At 31.3% G+C, this 12,998-nt stretch overlaps 4 protein-coding genes across 4 annotated transcripts; 1 reads left to right on the top strand and 3 right to left on the bottom strand.

Moving 5' to 3' along the window:
- Positions 1–2,418: 2,418 nt before the first annotated feature.
- Positions 2,419–3,358, bottom strand: LOC110616170 (BON1-associated protein 2). The gene has a single exon (XM_021758515.2). It carries the CDS (start codon positions 3,121–3,123, stop codon positions 2,578–2,580), a length of 546 nt encoding a protein of 181 aa, XP_021614207.1. The 5' UTR covers positions 3,124–3,358; the 3' UTR covers positions 2,419–2,577.
- Positions 3,359–4,201: 843 nt separating this feature from the next.
- LOC110616181 (cell division protein FtsY homolog, chloroplastic) lies at positions 4,202–8,012 on the top strand. The gene is made up of 12 exons (XM_021758527.2): positions 4,202–4,539; positions 4,632–4,736; positions 4,816–4,889; positions 5,013–5,071; positions 5,355–5,392; positions 5,713–5,833; positions 5,943–6,011; positions 6,101–6,183; positions 6,578–6,646; positions 7,141–7,203; positions 7,279–7,429; positions 7,642–8,012. The coding sequence occupies exons 1-11, from the start codon at positions 4,246–4,248 to the stop codon at positions 7,390–7,392; spliced, it is 1,089 nt and encodes a 362-aa protein (XP_021614219.1). The 5' UTR covers positions 4,202–4,245; the 3' UTR covers positions 7,393–7,429; positions 7,642–8,012.
- A 201-nt stretch (positions 8,013–8,213) lies between these two features.
- On the bottom strand, positions 8,214–9,203 carry LOC110615960. The gene is made up of 3 exons (XM_021758233.2): positions 8,877–9,203; positions 8,607–8,753; positions 8,214–8,510 (listed from the first exon to the last, which is right to left on the bottom strand). The coding sequence occupies exons 1-3, from the start codon at positions 9,099–9,101 to the stop codon at positions 8,367–8,369; spliced, it is 516 nt and encodes a 171-aa protein (XP_021613925.1). The 5' UTR covers positions 9,102–9,203; the 3' UTR covers positions 8,214–8,366.
- A 2,354-nt stretch (positions 9,204–11,557) lies between these two features.
- LOC110615009 lies at positions 11,558–12,866 on the bottom strand. Its single transcript, XM_021756713.2, has 3 exons — positions 12,365–12,866; positions 12,106–12,252; positions 11,558–11,948 (listed from the first exon to the last, which is right to left on the bottom strand). Exons 1-3 carry the CDS (start codon positions 12,644–12,646, stop codon positions 11,805–11,807), a joined length of 573 nt encoding a protein of 190 aa, XP_021612405.1. The 5' UTR covers positions 12,647–12,866; the 3' UTR covers positions 11,558–11,804.
- Between the last annotated feature and the right edge of the window lie 132 nt (positions 12,867–12,998).

Here is a 12,998-nt window from a genome sequence, read left to right as displayed (position 1 = left end):
TTATGAAAACAAAACAAAACAATTACAGAAAAATGATTAGATTTTATTGGCACCCAAAACTGGAATACCAGTCTCAAAGCCAAAATCCTTGCCTCAATCGGAATCGCTGACACCGACTTTGACGTCATATAACAATGGGTATTGGAAGACAAATATTCTGGAACTTTCACCTTCACTGAAATGTTAATAATTCCGTTTCTCTCACCTTTGGCATCCCTTAACCTACAACTCAACATCCGTCGTCGGCGTTCTGGACGTCCCAATAGTTGTATCCCCGGAACTGTCATGCAATGAACTTCTAACGTTATAAAGCATTCATGCAACGGCATATCCATTACGAGCTTTTGGTTCCGAAAAAGATAAGCTCCTCTTTCTGTATCAACCTTTGTAGCGCGATAACTAAGTTATTTAGTAATTTTGTATGAGTGACTATATAAATTCATAATTTCTCTTAAATAATCGATATGGGACACTAGATAGCTCCTCAGGTATATATATATATATATATATATATAAAGAAATTATGAGCTAATTAGTTAATTAGTGAGTAATTGACAAAGAAGCATATCAGATGTTTCGTTTCAAAGGTAGCTTCTTTTTTGTACCCATGGGTTAGGTTAAGTTGTGGGATTTACTTTTCCTATTGATATTAATTAAGATAAAGAAAGAAAAAAAAAGTATAGCCCTAAATTGAGATGGAACATGAATGGAGTCATCGAGGAAGTTGGCCTACATTCCTGCACTAACCTAAAGGAACGGTAAGGTGTCTTTCCACGCAATTGCACTTGCAGCTGCTGCTGCCCAACATCATTGACCGTTGCAGCTCCTTTTTATTTATGTTTGGTAGCTCTTCCTAGTTCCGGCAGAGATCCATAAAAATATTTAAATTTTATTGTTTGTTTAAAATTTTACTATTTTGTATAAATAATTAGTTAAAAATAATGACTAACAAATAAATCAAATTTAATCTCATATCCAATTTTAATTTTATAATTTTAGAATGTGTTTCAAAGGATAGATTATTTATTCAATTAATATTTAAAAAAAAATATTTGATTAACTTCAATATCGGTTTTCCGACCTTATTGTTTATTTAAGCCGAACCTCATTCTTCAATATTGTTAGGGGTTGTTGCCTTGCTGTATACATAATTGTCTCTCTCTTTTTCTTTTTTTTTTTTTTTTTTTTTTTCCCAATTATAGAAGTCAGAAACTAGTGATCTGATTTTGGAACGAAATTGACGGCTATGATTACGATTCAATCTGATTTAAAAGGAAAATTGCAAACTAAAATCAGTACTTTTTTATTCGTAATAAATTAATTATTCATATTTTAAAAAAAATCCTTAAACTTTTATTTGATATACAATTTTTTTTAAAAAATTAAATTTTATCAATAAAATGAAATTTATTTCTATTCATAAAATAATTAATTTAAATATAATAAAATTCAATTAATCTCTTTTATATTAGATAAATTTAGAATAAAATTTAAATTAATTTAATTTATCCAACATGTTTATTATTTTTAAATTAAAAATAAATATTTATTATTATAAATAATAATCATTTTTATAATATTCATTGAAAAATCATTATTAATATTTTTGTGATATTTAATTTATATAAATTTTTACTATTATAAATATAAAAAATATTTTTTAAAATTAATAAAATAATATAATAAATTTTAATTTTAATTATAAATGTATTAAGTATTAATAGTCACTATTAAATTAAAATAATTTTTTAAAGAATAATTATTAATTAAAAATAAAAAATAAATTAAAATTTTAAAAAATAGAAAAAAATTTTCAATAGTTAATTAAATAATTGATGTAAATAACCTTAAGTAAAATTATTTCTTGCAAAATTTTAACTAGCAAGAATTATTTTTGATTTAAAATCAATTCTCACAAAAATTTAAAAGAATTAAACTTTTATACACAAAATTTAAAAAAAAAAAATTCTTTTAAATTCTCTTAAAAATTTAGCCTAAGAAATAAATGAATTTTATCTAATTAGAAGTGAAAATGTATATATGCAAAAAATTAATAATAATTTAAATTGTTTCCAGTTGTCATTTTTTAATTAGAAAATAAGCCGCTAAACAGTAAATTTCAATTTGAGTTAAGGGTTCCAAAGGAAATCTAAGCCTAATTCTTAAGGTTTTGATATTTTAATCATTATTTAAAAATTTGAATAGTCAAGTTTTGAATTTAGCTCAACTAAAACTTTGATTTGATTTTATAATTTAACTCAGACCGTGGTATACAGAGAAGAAAATAATATATATTAATTATTTATTTACTGTTTTAGCAGTCGACGAAAAGTTTAAATAGTGATTAGCTAAAAATTATAAAAATATTGCTTTTCATCCAAAACTTTTTTAATAATCCGTTATCTTAATCTCTAATATTTTGATTTTTTGATTAAATTAAAACATTAGTTTAAAAATTCTTAATGAACAAAGTTTAAATAAACTTATCACTAAAGATTAATGGATTTAGTTAAACTTCATTGTTGATCAGAGTTGGGATAACACTCAAATTCAAAAGCAGAAACCTATATTAATCAATTAAGCATGTGATGCACACCAAATTGGAATTCCTGTTACTACAGATTCACGACAATTCTTCTCACCACCAGCAGCGGGCATTCCCCAAGTTGGCTGCGACAACGATGATGACGAAGAACACGGGTAACAAGCATGAGCCGTGTCATGAGCGAGCCGCTTCACTTTCACAGAAATATTAATAATTCCGTTCTTTTCACCCCTCGCATCTCTCAGCCTATAACTCAAAAAATGCAAATAATCTACTGGAGTATATCCTCCCAAGAAATCAGAAACGGGAACCCTAGCTGTGCCAATCACTCTATTCGTCGAGCCAATTTTGCATTGCACTTCTAAGATAATAAAGCGAGCATGCATTGGCATGTCCATTTCGAGTTTTTGATTCCAGGAAGGATTGCTTCCCCCTTCGCGATCAGCGTTGGTTGATTTGTAATTGAGAGGATCGAATTTTAGCACAACGAAGGTATCTTTTTTCACGAATTTTCCATCCAGGCGTAGGTTTTCTGCGGATAAAACATTGATTTCCAGATTGTGGAATACAGAATCCATGACGATGAAAATGAAAGAAGGCCTAACGATATCGATTGGGAAACTTGAAGGTTTAATTTAATTTGTGGGGAAAATGGTGGAGAAGAGAGACGGTTATATAGCAAAGATGATGCAGAGAAGAAGAATGGCGGAAGGGAGGTAGAAAGAGATTTGCTGTTTCCTGTATGGAAGACCAGGTTAATTCTTGTTCAGCTTCGTTTAGCGTGAGGAGGAAAGTTCAGTTTTGGAAAGGCATGTATATTCTGCAATTTAACAATTTGCGGCAAGCATATAAATTAGTTGACCGACATTGAGTTTGAATATATCCATGTTGCTCTTCAAAAGTCAACCTTCCAATTCAATCCAAAGTAACTGCGGCCAAGACTTCCGGCGTACCGTTTCAAATGAATGATCCCTTTATCACGGGAGTATTTTTAAGGATATGGATTTCTTTTTTTCCCTCTGTTTCATCCCCCAATTTAGAAAGAAAATTATATTAAAATAAAAAAAAATTCTATAATTATTTATCTAATTATTATCGATCAAGGCGAAAGAAACTTCCTCGCCAAACATGTGAAACTTAACAAAACATTATAATTATCTAATTATTTTAATATATATTATCCATAAAATTATCTTATATCTAATATGTCAAGCGATTATAGTCAAATTTTTTAAGGGACGAGACCTAATTTTGAAAAAAGATATCAATTCAAAATTCATACGTCACACTCAAAATACAACATCGCGTCAAGCTAATTGTATGTATTAAAAAATGTGCTGCATTTTTTTTTTCTTTTGGTAGGACGGTGTTGGATTTCACACGTGTGCCGTCCACGAATTCACAAATTTTCATATGCTTTGGAGTGTATCTTGGTTTTATTTCTTAATTATTTAAAATTAATAAAATTTATAGTTTATTGAAAAAAATATTTGAATAATATGTAAACAATTTATTTATTTATTTTAAAATAAAACCACATTTCTTTAATTGTGGAGAGTGGAGACAATGAAATAGAAAACATTGGGCCTTACAGTTGAACGGAAGACGGGCCCAGGCCATTTACGATTAAAACGACATCGTGGAAAGGAAATATATCCAGAAGTCCAGGAACGTCTGTGTTGTGTGTTCAGAGCTGAGACATGGCTGCTTCAGCTCATCTCTTGCTCCTCGCGAAACCTTCTACTCCACATCTAGTCCCTGCGTTCCCTCGAACAGGTTCCAATCAGCACAAGAACGCTCGGTTCAAATGCCTGGCCAGCCAGAGCGGGTTCTTCACGCGACTTGGCAGATTGATAAAAGAGAAAGCCAAAAGCGACGTGGACAAACTCTTCTCAGGATTCTCCAAAACCAGAGACAACCTAGCCGTGATTGACGAACTCCTCCTCTACTGGAACCTATCCGAGACCGACCGAGTCCTCGACGAACTCGAAGAGGTTTTCACTTTGATAAGAGAAAATTAAAAAAGAAAAAAGAAGAGGAAAAATACGAAGATTATTGATAAATTTTTTTTTTTTTTAAATTGCAGATTCTGTTAGTATCTGATTTTGGGCCAAGAATCACGATTAAGATTGTGGAGAGCTTGAGGGAGGATATACTAGCTGGGAAGCTCAAATCAGGCAGCGAAATTAAGGTATACAATATGGATAATTACCTCATTATAAGAGCTTCATTTTTGAATTGTTGCATGCACTTGGATTATGCTTTTGTAGGATGCTTTGAAGAGGAGTGTACTTGATTTGTTAACCAAGAAAGGAAATAAGACTGATCTTCAGCTTGGATTCAGGTTATGGGTATTTCTTTATTCAAATTTCCTCCTTTTTGCTCTTATTTATTGCTAGTCCTTGTTTGCTAGTAAAATTAGGCTTTAATTTGTAGTTGGTAATATGGGTACATATAATGCTAGCAGGAAGCCCGCTGTTGTTTTGATTGTTGGCGTCAATGGAGGTGGGAAGACAACGTCTCTTGGTAAGAGATTGAGATATTAACAAGTCAAAAGCTGAGGTGTCCTCATATCAATATTCAGAAAGGATTTTTTTTTTAAGTGATTTGTCACATCATGCATTTTCATTATAGGGCTTAAAGACGTACCAGTTTTTTTATATTATGTTCTTAAAATTGATGTTAACAACGGTGACAGAACTTCATATTTCAAGAAATGTGGATCTTAGCCTTTTCAATTGACATCTTTAAGCTAGGAAAGGTTAAGGATTAGGGGAAAAAAAGAAAATCTCATCATCTGCTTTTGCAGGAAAGCTGGCATATAGGTTGAAGAATGACGGGGCAAAGGTGAATTTCCCCCCCCCCTGGCTTTTGCTGCAATGTGATAAATGTCTTAAAAAGTTTTCATAACAATAACTGTAATTTCCTTATGCATTTGATCAACCTAACTAATATAAGGAATCCTATATATTGTATAAACACTGAAGTTAGTATATGAAATTCAAATCCATTTATTGCAATTGATTATCCCTCGAAATGCAAACTTCAGTTATTTAGGTAAAGATTATTTGTTTTCCCATTCTGTTATTGAATATGTCCAAGAATATATGCCTCGTTTGCGTAATCCATCTTCATTTGCCCTTTTTTTTTTGGTGATCTTGTGCCAGATATTAATGGCAGCGGGTGATACATTTAGGGCTGCTGCCAGTGACCAGTTGGAGATATGGGCTGAAAGAACTGGATGTGATATTGTTGTGGCTAAAGAGGAGAAGGCCAAAGCATCATCAGGTAGATTGTGAAGATATCTAAGCAAATAATTCTTTTAGCCTCTACAAATATGTGAATAACTGACTTGGTATAACTACTAACATACGATCTTAAAGTGCTTTTCTGATAGTTCTTTCACAGGCTGTGAAAAGAGGGAAAGAAGAAGGCTTTGATGTTGTTTTGTGTGACACATCAGGACGTAAGCTTTGATGGTCAACCATCCCGTGCTTTATGCCTATATGTTTTTTCTAAGTTTTACTGGAGCAGAAATTTTATCTATTTTTTCAGGTCTTCACACGAACTACGGCCTGATGGAAGAGTTGATAGCGTGTAAGAAAGCTGTTGGCAAAGTTGTTCCTGGTGCACCTAATGTAAGCTCAATTATTTTAAACCTTTGAAATTGTTATGATCTTGGAAGCATGTAAAAGTTCCTATGACTTTTTGAACCTTCAACTTTGTTATGTTCCTTGAAATATTGAAACATCTCCTGTCCCATTAAATAGGTTTGAACAGATTTTAGAATATTATATTCCAATTTTTTCTTCTGCTTCCATTGTTGGATTTTATATTCTACAAGTTACTAATATGATTAAATTTTAGGTGTAATCTTAATCTTCCTATGGATTTGTTGTCTAGCAATTCTAGTTCCATTTTTCTTTTTGAGACAGGAAATATGGTTCTTATCTGCGAGTAGGAGAATGCATTTGAACAAGCTGAATATTTGGTTCTCTGTTTACTTTTCCGAGTATCTGATTTGATTTGCAGGAGATCCTTCTGGTGCTAGATGGGAACACTGGTTTAAATATGCTTCCACAAGCGAGAGAGTTCAATGAAGTAATATCTCCATCCTTTCCCTATCAAAAAGTTAGATTGCTACTCATATGAAGAACATTTTACCCACTGGCAGTTGTAATTATCTGTTATATAAGCTGGTGAGACTTGTGAATGTGCATGCTGGAAGTCACGTGATGAAAGTTGGTTATGGTTATTTAGTTGATGACAATCACATCCTTGCATGTTATTCTTAGATTTGCCTGCGTTATTGAGGTTGTCCAAAAAGAATAAACTAAACATTTTCAGCCTATCTGAAAAGATGGAAAGAGAGAGTTGTTATCTTAACATAATCAAAGACCAGCGAAACATGGTAGCAATCAACAATTTATTGCTCGCATAGAATGTCTTATTTGATGTTTACATCCTGTCAATTTACCTTCTATCCTTTCACTGATGTGAATTGATGTTTTCCTGCTTAGCTTCGTTTGATGCATTATTCATTCGGCAAGTGTAAAATATCCTGCATAATCTTTTGAGTTGCAACCTTATGACAGGTGGTTGGAATAACTGGTTTGATTTTGACTAAACTTGATGGTTCTGCAAGAGGTGGCTGTGTGGTATGCTCCAGTTCCAGTGATGTTTTCTTGTTTCATTATTTGTCATTTTAGTGGCACTGTAATTTGCTCTTGCAGGTCAGTGTTGTAGATGAGCTCGGCATCCCTGTAAAGTTTGTAGGTGTTGGAGAAGGTGTTGAAGACCTGCAACCCTTTGATGCAGAGGCGTTTGTTAACGCTGTATTTTCATGAGGTTTAAATTGTGGCAGAATACATGACTATGAATCAGGTAAAGTCCCGTGTGCAAATGTTGTTAATTTGTGGTGATCCGTACTGTTAAAGAATAGTGAGGTTGCTTTTTATTAAATGACTCCTAATCTTTTCCCCCCTCGTAGATCTGTTACAACATTAGATCTACCAATTTTGGGTTTTATTGGAAATTAGAACAAGTACAAGTGATCAAGTGATCATTCCTAGAGTGAATCTTCTTTTGTTTTGCAGAGCAATTAGTCTTGCTAGTTGCTGAAAGTTCTTGGCTACACGATCCTGCACGACTATGAGATGTGGAAGCTTAAAAGGCACTTTGTCATGAGGCCGACAACTGGCGTTGCACTTTGGTTTCAGTTGCATGTTAGATGCTGTTTAGATCCCATACGCCACTCTTATCCCATTTTCACCCGACAGATTACGCCCTTAAACTTGTAAACAAATGTTCCTTCTTCACTGTAATAGAAAGTTCTTTCAGATTTGATCCTGAAATGATACTCCTGAAATTTCGGATTATGGCATGCTTATGAAACTGAGCTTTTAACTTGTATTTGAGCTATTGTAAGAAATTCTTATAATTAGATGCTATTACTCAATTTCTAGAATTCTCTCCTTTAACTTTTTTATGGAGATTTACTATTTTTGAAAATACATTAATGATGACATGAATTAAACAAAAGATTTATTTAAAGGTAAAATTCGATTTTAGAAATTTTATTTATTTTTAATAAAAAAAATTAACAGAAGATAAAAAATATTTTAATAAATTTTTAAAAATAAAAAAAATTGATTTGTTAATAATTAGATTAAATAGTAATCCTCTAATTTCTTATTAAAATAGGAGGAGAATGAACAAATGGGCAATGGGAAGCATATAATACAATATTGATTTTACACAGAAAAACAAGGAAGCCATCTGATACATTGTCGATACATAGCTTTACCAAACGGCAGAAACTTCATAACTTGGCAATGGGCATGTGATATAAGGTAGCACGAGCAATGTAGAGAAGCTTCTTGCTTTTCTTGATTCTGAACTCAATTGCTACTACAGTTAAGTTTCTGCCACTCCTAACTACAGATCCATCAACTACCACAACCTCCTGAGTTGAAAGATAAATTCAGCAGCAAATTTTATCACTATTATTATTATTTACTCATAATTAAGACCAAAAACAAACAAACACTTGAAGACTCACAGTTAGTGGTGCAGCTGAGAGATAAGAAATGCCCAATTCACCAAGAAAGAGCTCCTTATCCTTGGCCACAACAGTTCTAGCACACGCAATCGCCACTCTCTCTGCTATAGCTCCAATGGCCCCTCCGTGTAATCCATCGTAAAAATTCTACAGCCAACAACATTAAAACAAGATCTTAGAGGTTGAAAATCCCACTTCCTTACCCAAAAGAAGAAAAAGTAAGAGAGAGAAACGAAATCCTAAACCCTATGAAGAGGGGTGTGAAGTTACGGCAACGGCGGGTAGGACGGAGAAGACACAGGAGACGTGGCCACGTCCGACATGGTCGGTCTTTAATAGAGAGCGAAAGAGATCAGAATACAAGTCCTTAACATGGTACTCGTCGGAGATACCCATGTCAATCAGAAAGCCTACGGCGGCATCCGCATAATGGGGAGGCAAGTCTTTGGAGACAGTTGGTGAGGAAGAAGAAGAGGAAGCGGAGATTTTGGCCATCCGTTTCAATCAGTGAACTCCCAGAATCCGGGCAGCTGTAATAAATTGTTGGACTCGCACTGCAGCAACTTTCCTCGATTAAAAAAATACTAAAGTTAGATTTTGGAATGTCTGATTATTTTATTTTAAAAACATTTTTGCTATTAAATTAGATCATCTAACTAATATAAACGATGATAATTACTGAGGTTTATTTCTTTCCAAGAAAATATCTTTCGGCAGTTAAAATATTTTATTGATAAAAGAAGAAAATTAAGTTGATTTTAATAAAAATACTATATTTTTAAACTATAAATGGATTTTATTGATAACATTATATATAAACTATTTATTATTTAATATTATAATAAAAAATATGAAAAATACTTTGAATACAAACAAATAAAGTCTAATTTTGAAATTTTCTATATATTTTTCATTAGTAAAGTATGAAAGTTCTCATCTTACGATACAATCAAAGTTCTATTACTAACAATTAATGGTAAAAACAAAAAGTACCAAAATGGAAAAAAGAATCTGGTAAACTTCCATTTGTTTAATATATATTTTAAGAACAGTTTTCTAAAAGAAGTAAATATTTTCTCTTATCTAATTGCAAGGCTGAAAAAAAACTATTTGTTGTGTTGGCAATATAAAAAATATTTCAAGGTAATGAGATGGTCGTAGTCCCGTATAAGGTGGGATACTTATTGTTAGCAAATCGAATTACTGCAACCATACTTGGACTTTGTAATTGATAGCAGCTGATTTTAATTCATACATGTTAGGGAGTTTACTTAGATTATACTTATATCACTTAAATCAATTATCCCTCAAATACTAATTGCTACTGACACCATTAATGATGGCACTACCGACTAGCTATTACAATGATAAGCATAAATGAGAGTTGAGTTGGCAATGAATTGAATCAATAGATAGTAATTATATTCATTTGAGCAAAATACGAAATCGATAATTTTATTATAAATTATTAAAATATTTTAAAATATTAAAAAGGAAAAAATTTAGAGTGCTATCTCTTTTATCTTTTTATAAATTTTAGAAATTTTTAAAAAGAATTTCTCACAAAAATTCTTTCACTCTTATAAAATACCTTTTTATATTTAAATTCTTATTTTTTAATATAATGATATTTATTTATCTAATTAATTAAATAAATAAAATACAACTATAATTTATAATTTTAATAAATAAGTTATATAAACTTTTAATAATTTTAATTAAATTTTTATTTAATTAATTAAATTAAAATTATAATTATTTCAAATTATAATTTTATTTCAATGTCAATTTATATACAATCAAGTGTTACTTAATATAATTTCTCATTTTATTTTCTCATATAATTTTTTATATGTATAACCCATTAATTTCTAAATATATTGGTAATAAATATAATTAATTAATTAATTCAAATATCAAAAATATTATCTAAAAATATTAAGACTATCCAAACATTCGAAATATCAAAAATTATTTTTTATATAATTTTTTATATGTATAACCTATTAAATTTTAAATATATTAACAATAAATATAATTAACTATTTAATTAATTTAAAAGTCAAGAATATTATACACTCAGAATATTAAAAGTTATTTTTTCATATAATTTTTTATTTGTGTAATCCATTGAATTTTAAATATATTAATAACAAATATAATCAACTGAATAATTAATTTAAAAGTAAAAAATATTATCTAGAAATATGTTACTATCCAAACACATTCGAAATATTAAAAGTAATTTAATTTAACCTTTTAGTGTATAATTTATCAATGTAATTAATATTTTTTATCGCAAATATTCTGATTTAACGTGTTTATAATATTAAATTATATTAGCTCTAATTTATTAACCATTCAATTTCAAATCTTATTTACTAATTTCATTCTACTTTGCAAAGATTTTATAATTAATGCTAATAAAGAACAAATGATACATTCTCTAATTTAATTTAGAGTGATGAATCATATTTTAATCACATAACTAGTTTCATATAATTTCTAATATATCCTATTCATCCCCATTTGTTACATATAAACCAAACAACCTGTAAAATAATCAAAACACAAAAGTCTCATATAAAATTATTTATTTATTTTAAGTTAAATGATCACTTACACAATCATCACTCGAATAATCCATAGACGTCACATATCACTTAAGTAAAATTATTTATGTCTCATATATCTCAACTTATAAGATCAGTTGCAAGAAAAAAAATAATATATACTAGGCTAAACAGTTCTAATCATTGTCCAATTGAGTATCAACCAAAATATTTAGAGAAATTATTTAAATGTAATACAAATCTCATAATTTTCTTTGCAAATTAGTATAGTCTTATGAACTTCATCTTTACTTAAAACTTCTACACATTAATATAGTCTTATAAACTTCATCTTTATTTAAGGCCTCTGCACAGTGGTATAGTCTTATAAGCTTTATATTTATTTAAGATTTAATTAACATTAATAATAAATAATAACTTTTATACAGTGTATTTAACCACTTAAAATACATAAAAAAAAAAAAAATCTAATTACAAGCTATCTGTGCACATATTAAACAAACTCGAATTAAGGCTTAGCAACAATAGCAGACAGCATCCCTAAAGCCGTGAAAATACAGTAATTATTAATTAATTCTCGTTGAATTATTGAAAAATCAGATATGTATCTCGATCCACACCAATTTCATAATTTGGCAGTAGGAATCTGATACAAAGTAGCTCGAGCTATGTAGGCCAGTTTCCCAGTTTTCTTGATTTTGAACTCCATTGCAACTACAATCAAATTTCTTCCACTCCTCACAATAGACCCTTCAACTACACAAACCTCCTGAGGATATTAAAAACTTTTTGTAGCATAATTGCAGAAAATTATCTTACAATCCTCAAAGCAAGCAAGTGTAATGATCTCAGGGCAAAAGAAATGGATTTTCAAATTGATGAACACCAAATTAGAGATGAAACAAATGAGAAACAGAGGAACTCACATTTAGTGGAGCAGCAGAGAGATAAGACATGCTTAATTCGCCAAGGAAGAGCTCCTTGTCCTCGGCCCATACTGTTCTAGCGCAAGCAATTGCCACCCTCTCTGCTATAGCTCCAATAGCTCCTCCGTGCAGTCCTTTGAAAATATTCTATAACCCAGGAACGGGAAACAAAGTCTTCCATCAATTCCATTTGATTGCAAAAAGGGACTGAAATTAACAGTTCAAACAAAAGGGAAAAAGAGAGAATTAGAAAATTCACGGTGAAAGCCGGTAGGACGGAGAAGAAGCAAGAGACACGGCCACTGTAGACGTGCTTGACCTTGAGAAGATGGCGAAAGAGATGGGAATAGAAATCCAACGACGTGGTATTTTCAGCGAGATGGTCCCAACATCCATTGCGGATGAAAAAGCTTTCAACCTCACGGACATACAGTGAAGGCAGTGCCTTGGATACTGTTGCTGCCATGGAAGAAGATGACGCTTTTTCACGTAGAGAGATGCCGGCTGCGGTGGCGGTTGAAGAATACTTCGCGTTTGACATTTCCAATCTGTTCCCACTGTTTCCCCCCGAATCTTCAGCAGCCTAGGATTTAACGGCAAGTGAAGCCCAATCTCTTGTGAAGGCTCTGTGTACTATTTCTAAGCTTCTTTAGATCAAGCCCATTATATAAACAGTCCCAATTTACAAGCACACGAGAGAAAAAGGCGTAAAGAATAATTAACCTAAGAACTATTAATATGAAAAGGTACGAAAGGGTAGGACAATTTTTAGGATCTGCCTCCCGGCAGCCGGCAGCTGGCCGCCGACCCCTCCTCAAGTTGTTATTGTCAGACGTTTATGTCGCCAAACGTCCACTGCCAATCGTTTAAGAAGTCTATACTAAAGTTGAACA

Source organism: Manihot esculenta, chromosome 5 (genome assembly GCF_001659605.2).
Source record: "Manihot esculenta cultivar AM560-2 chromosome 5, M.esculenta_v8, whole genome shotgun sequence".
NCBI lineage: Eukaryota > Viridiplantae > Streptophyta > Magnoliopsida > Malpighiales > Euphorbiaceae > Manihot > Manihot esculenta.
The sequence above is the reverse complement of the archived record's forward strand: the minus strand, read 5'-3'. Positions and strand labels throughout refer to the sequence as shown.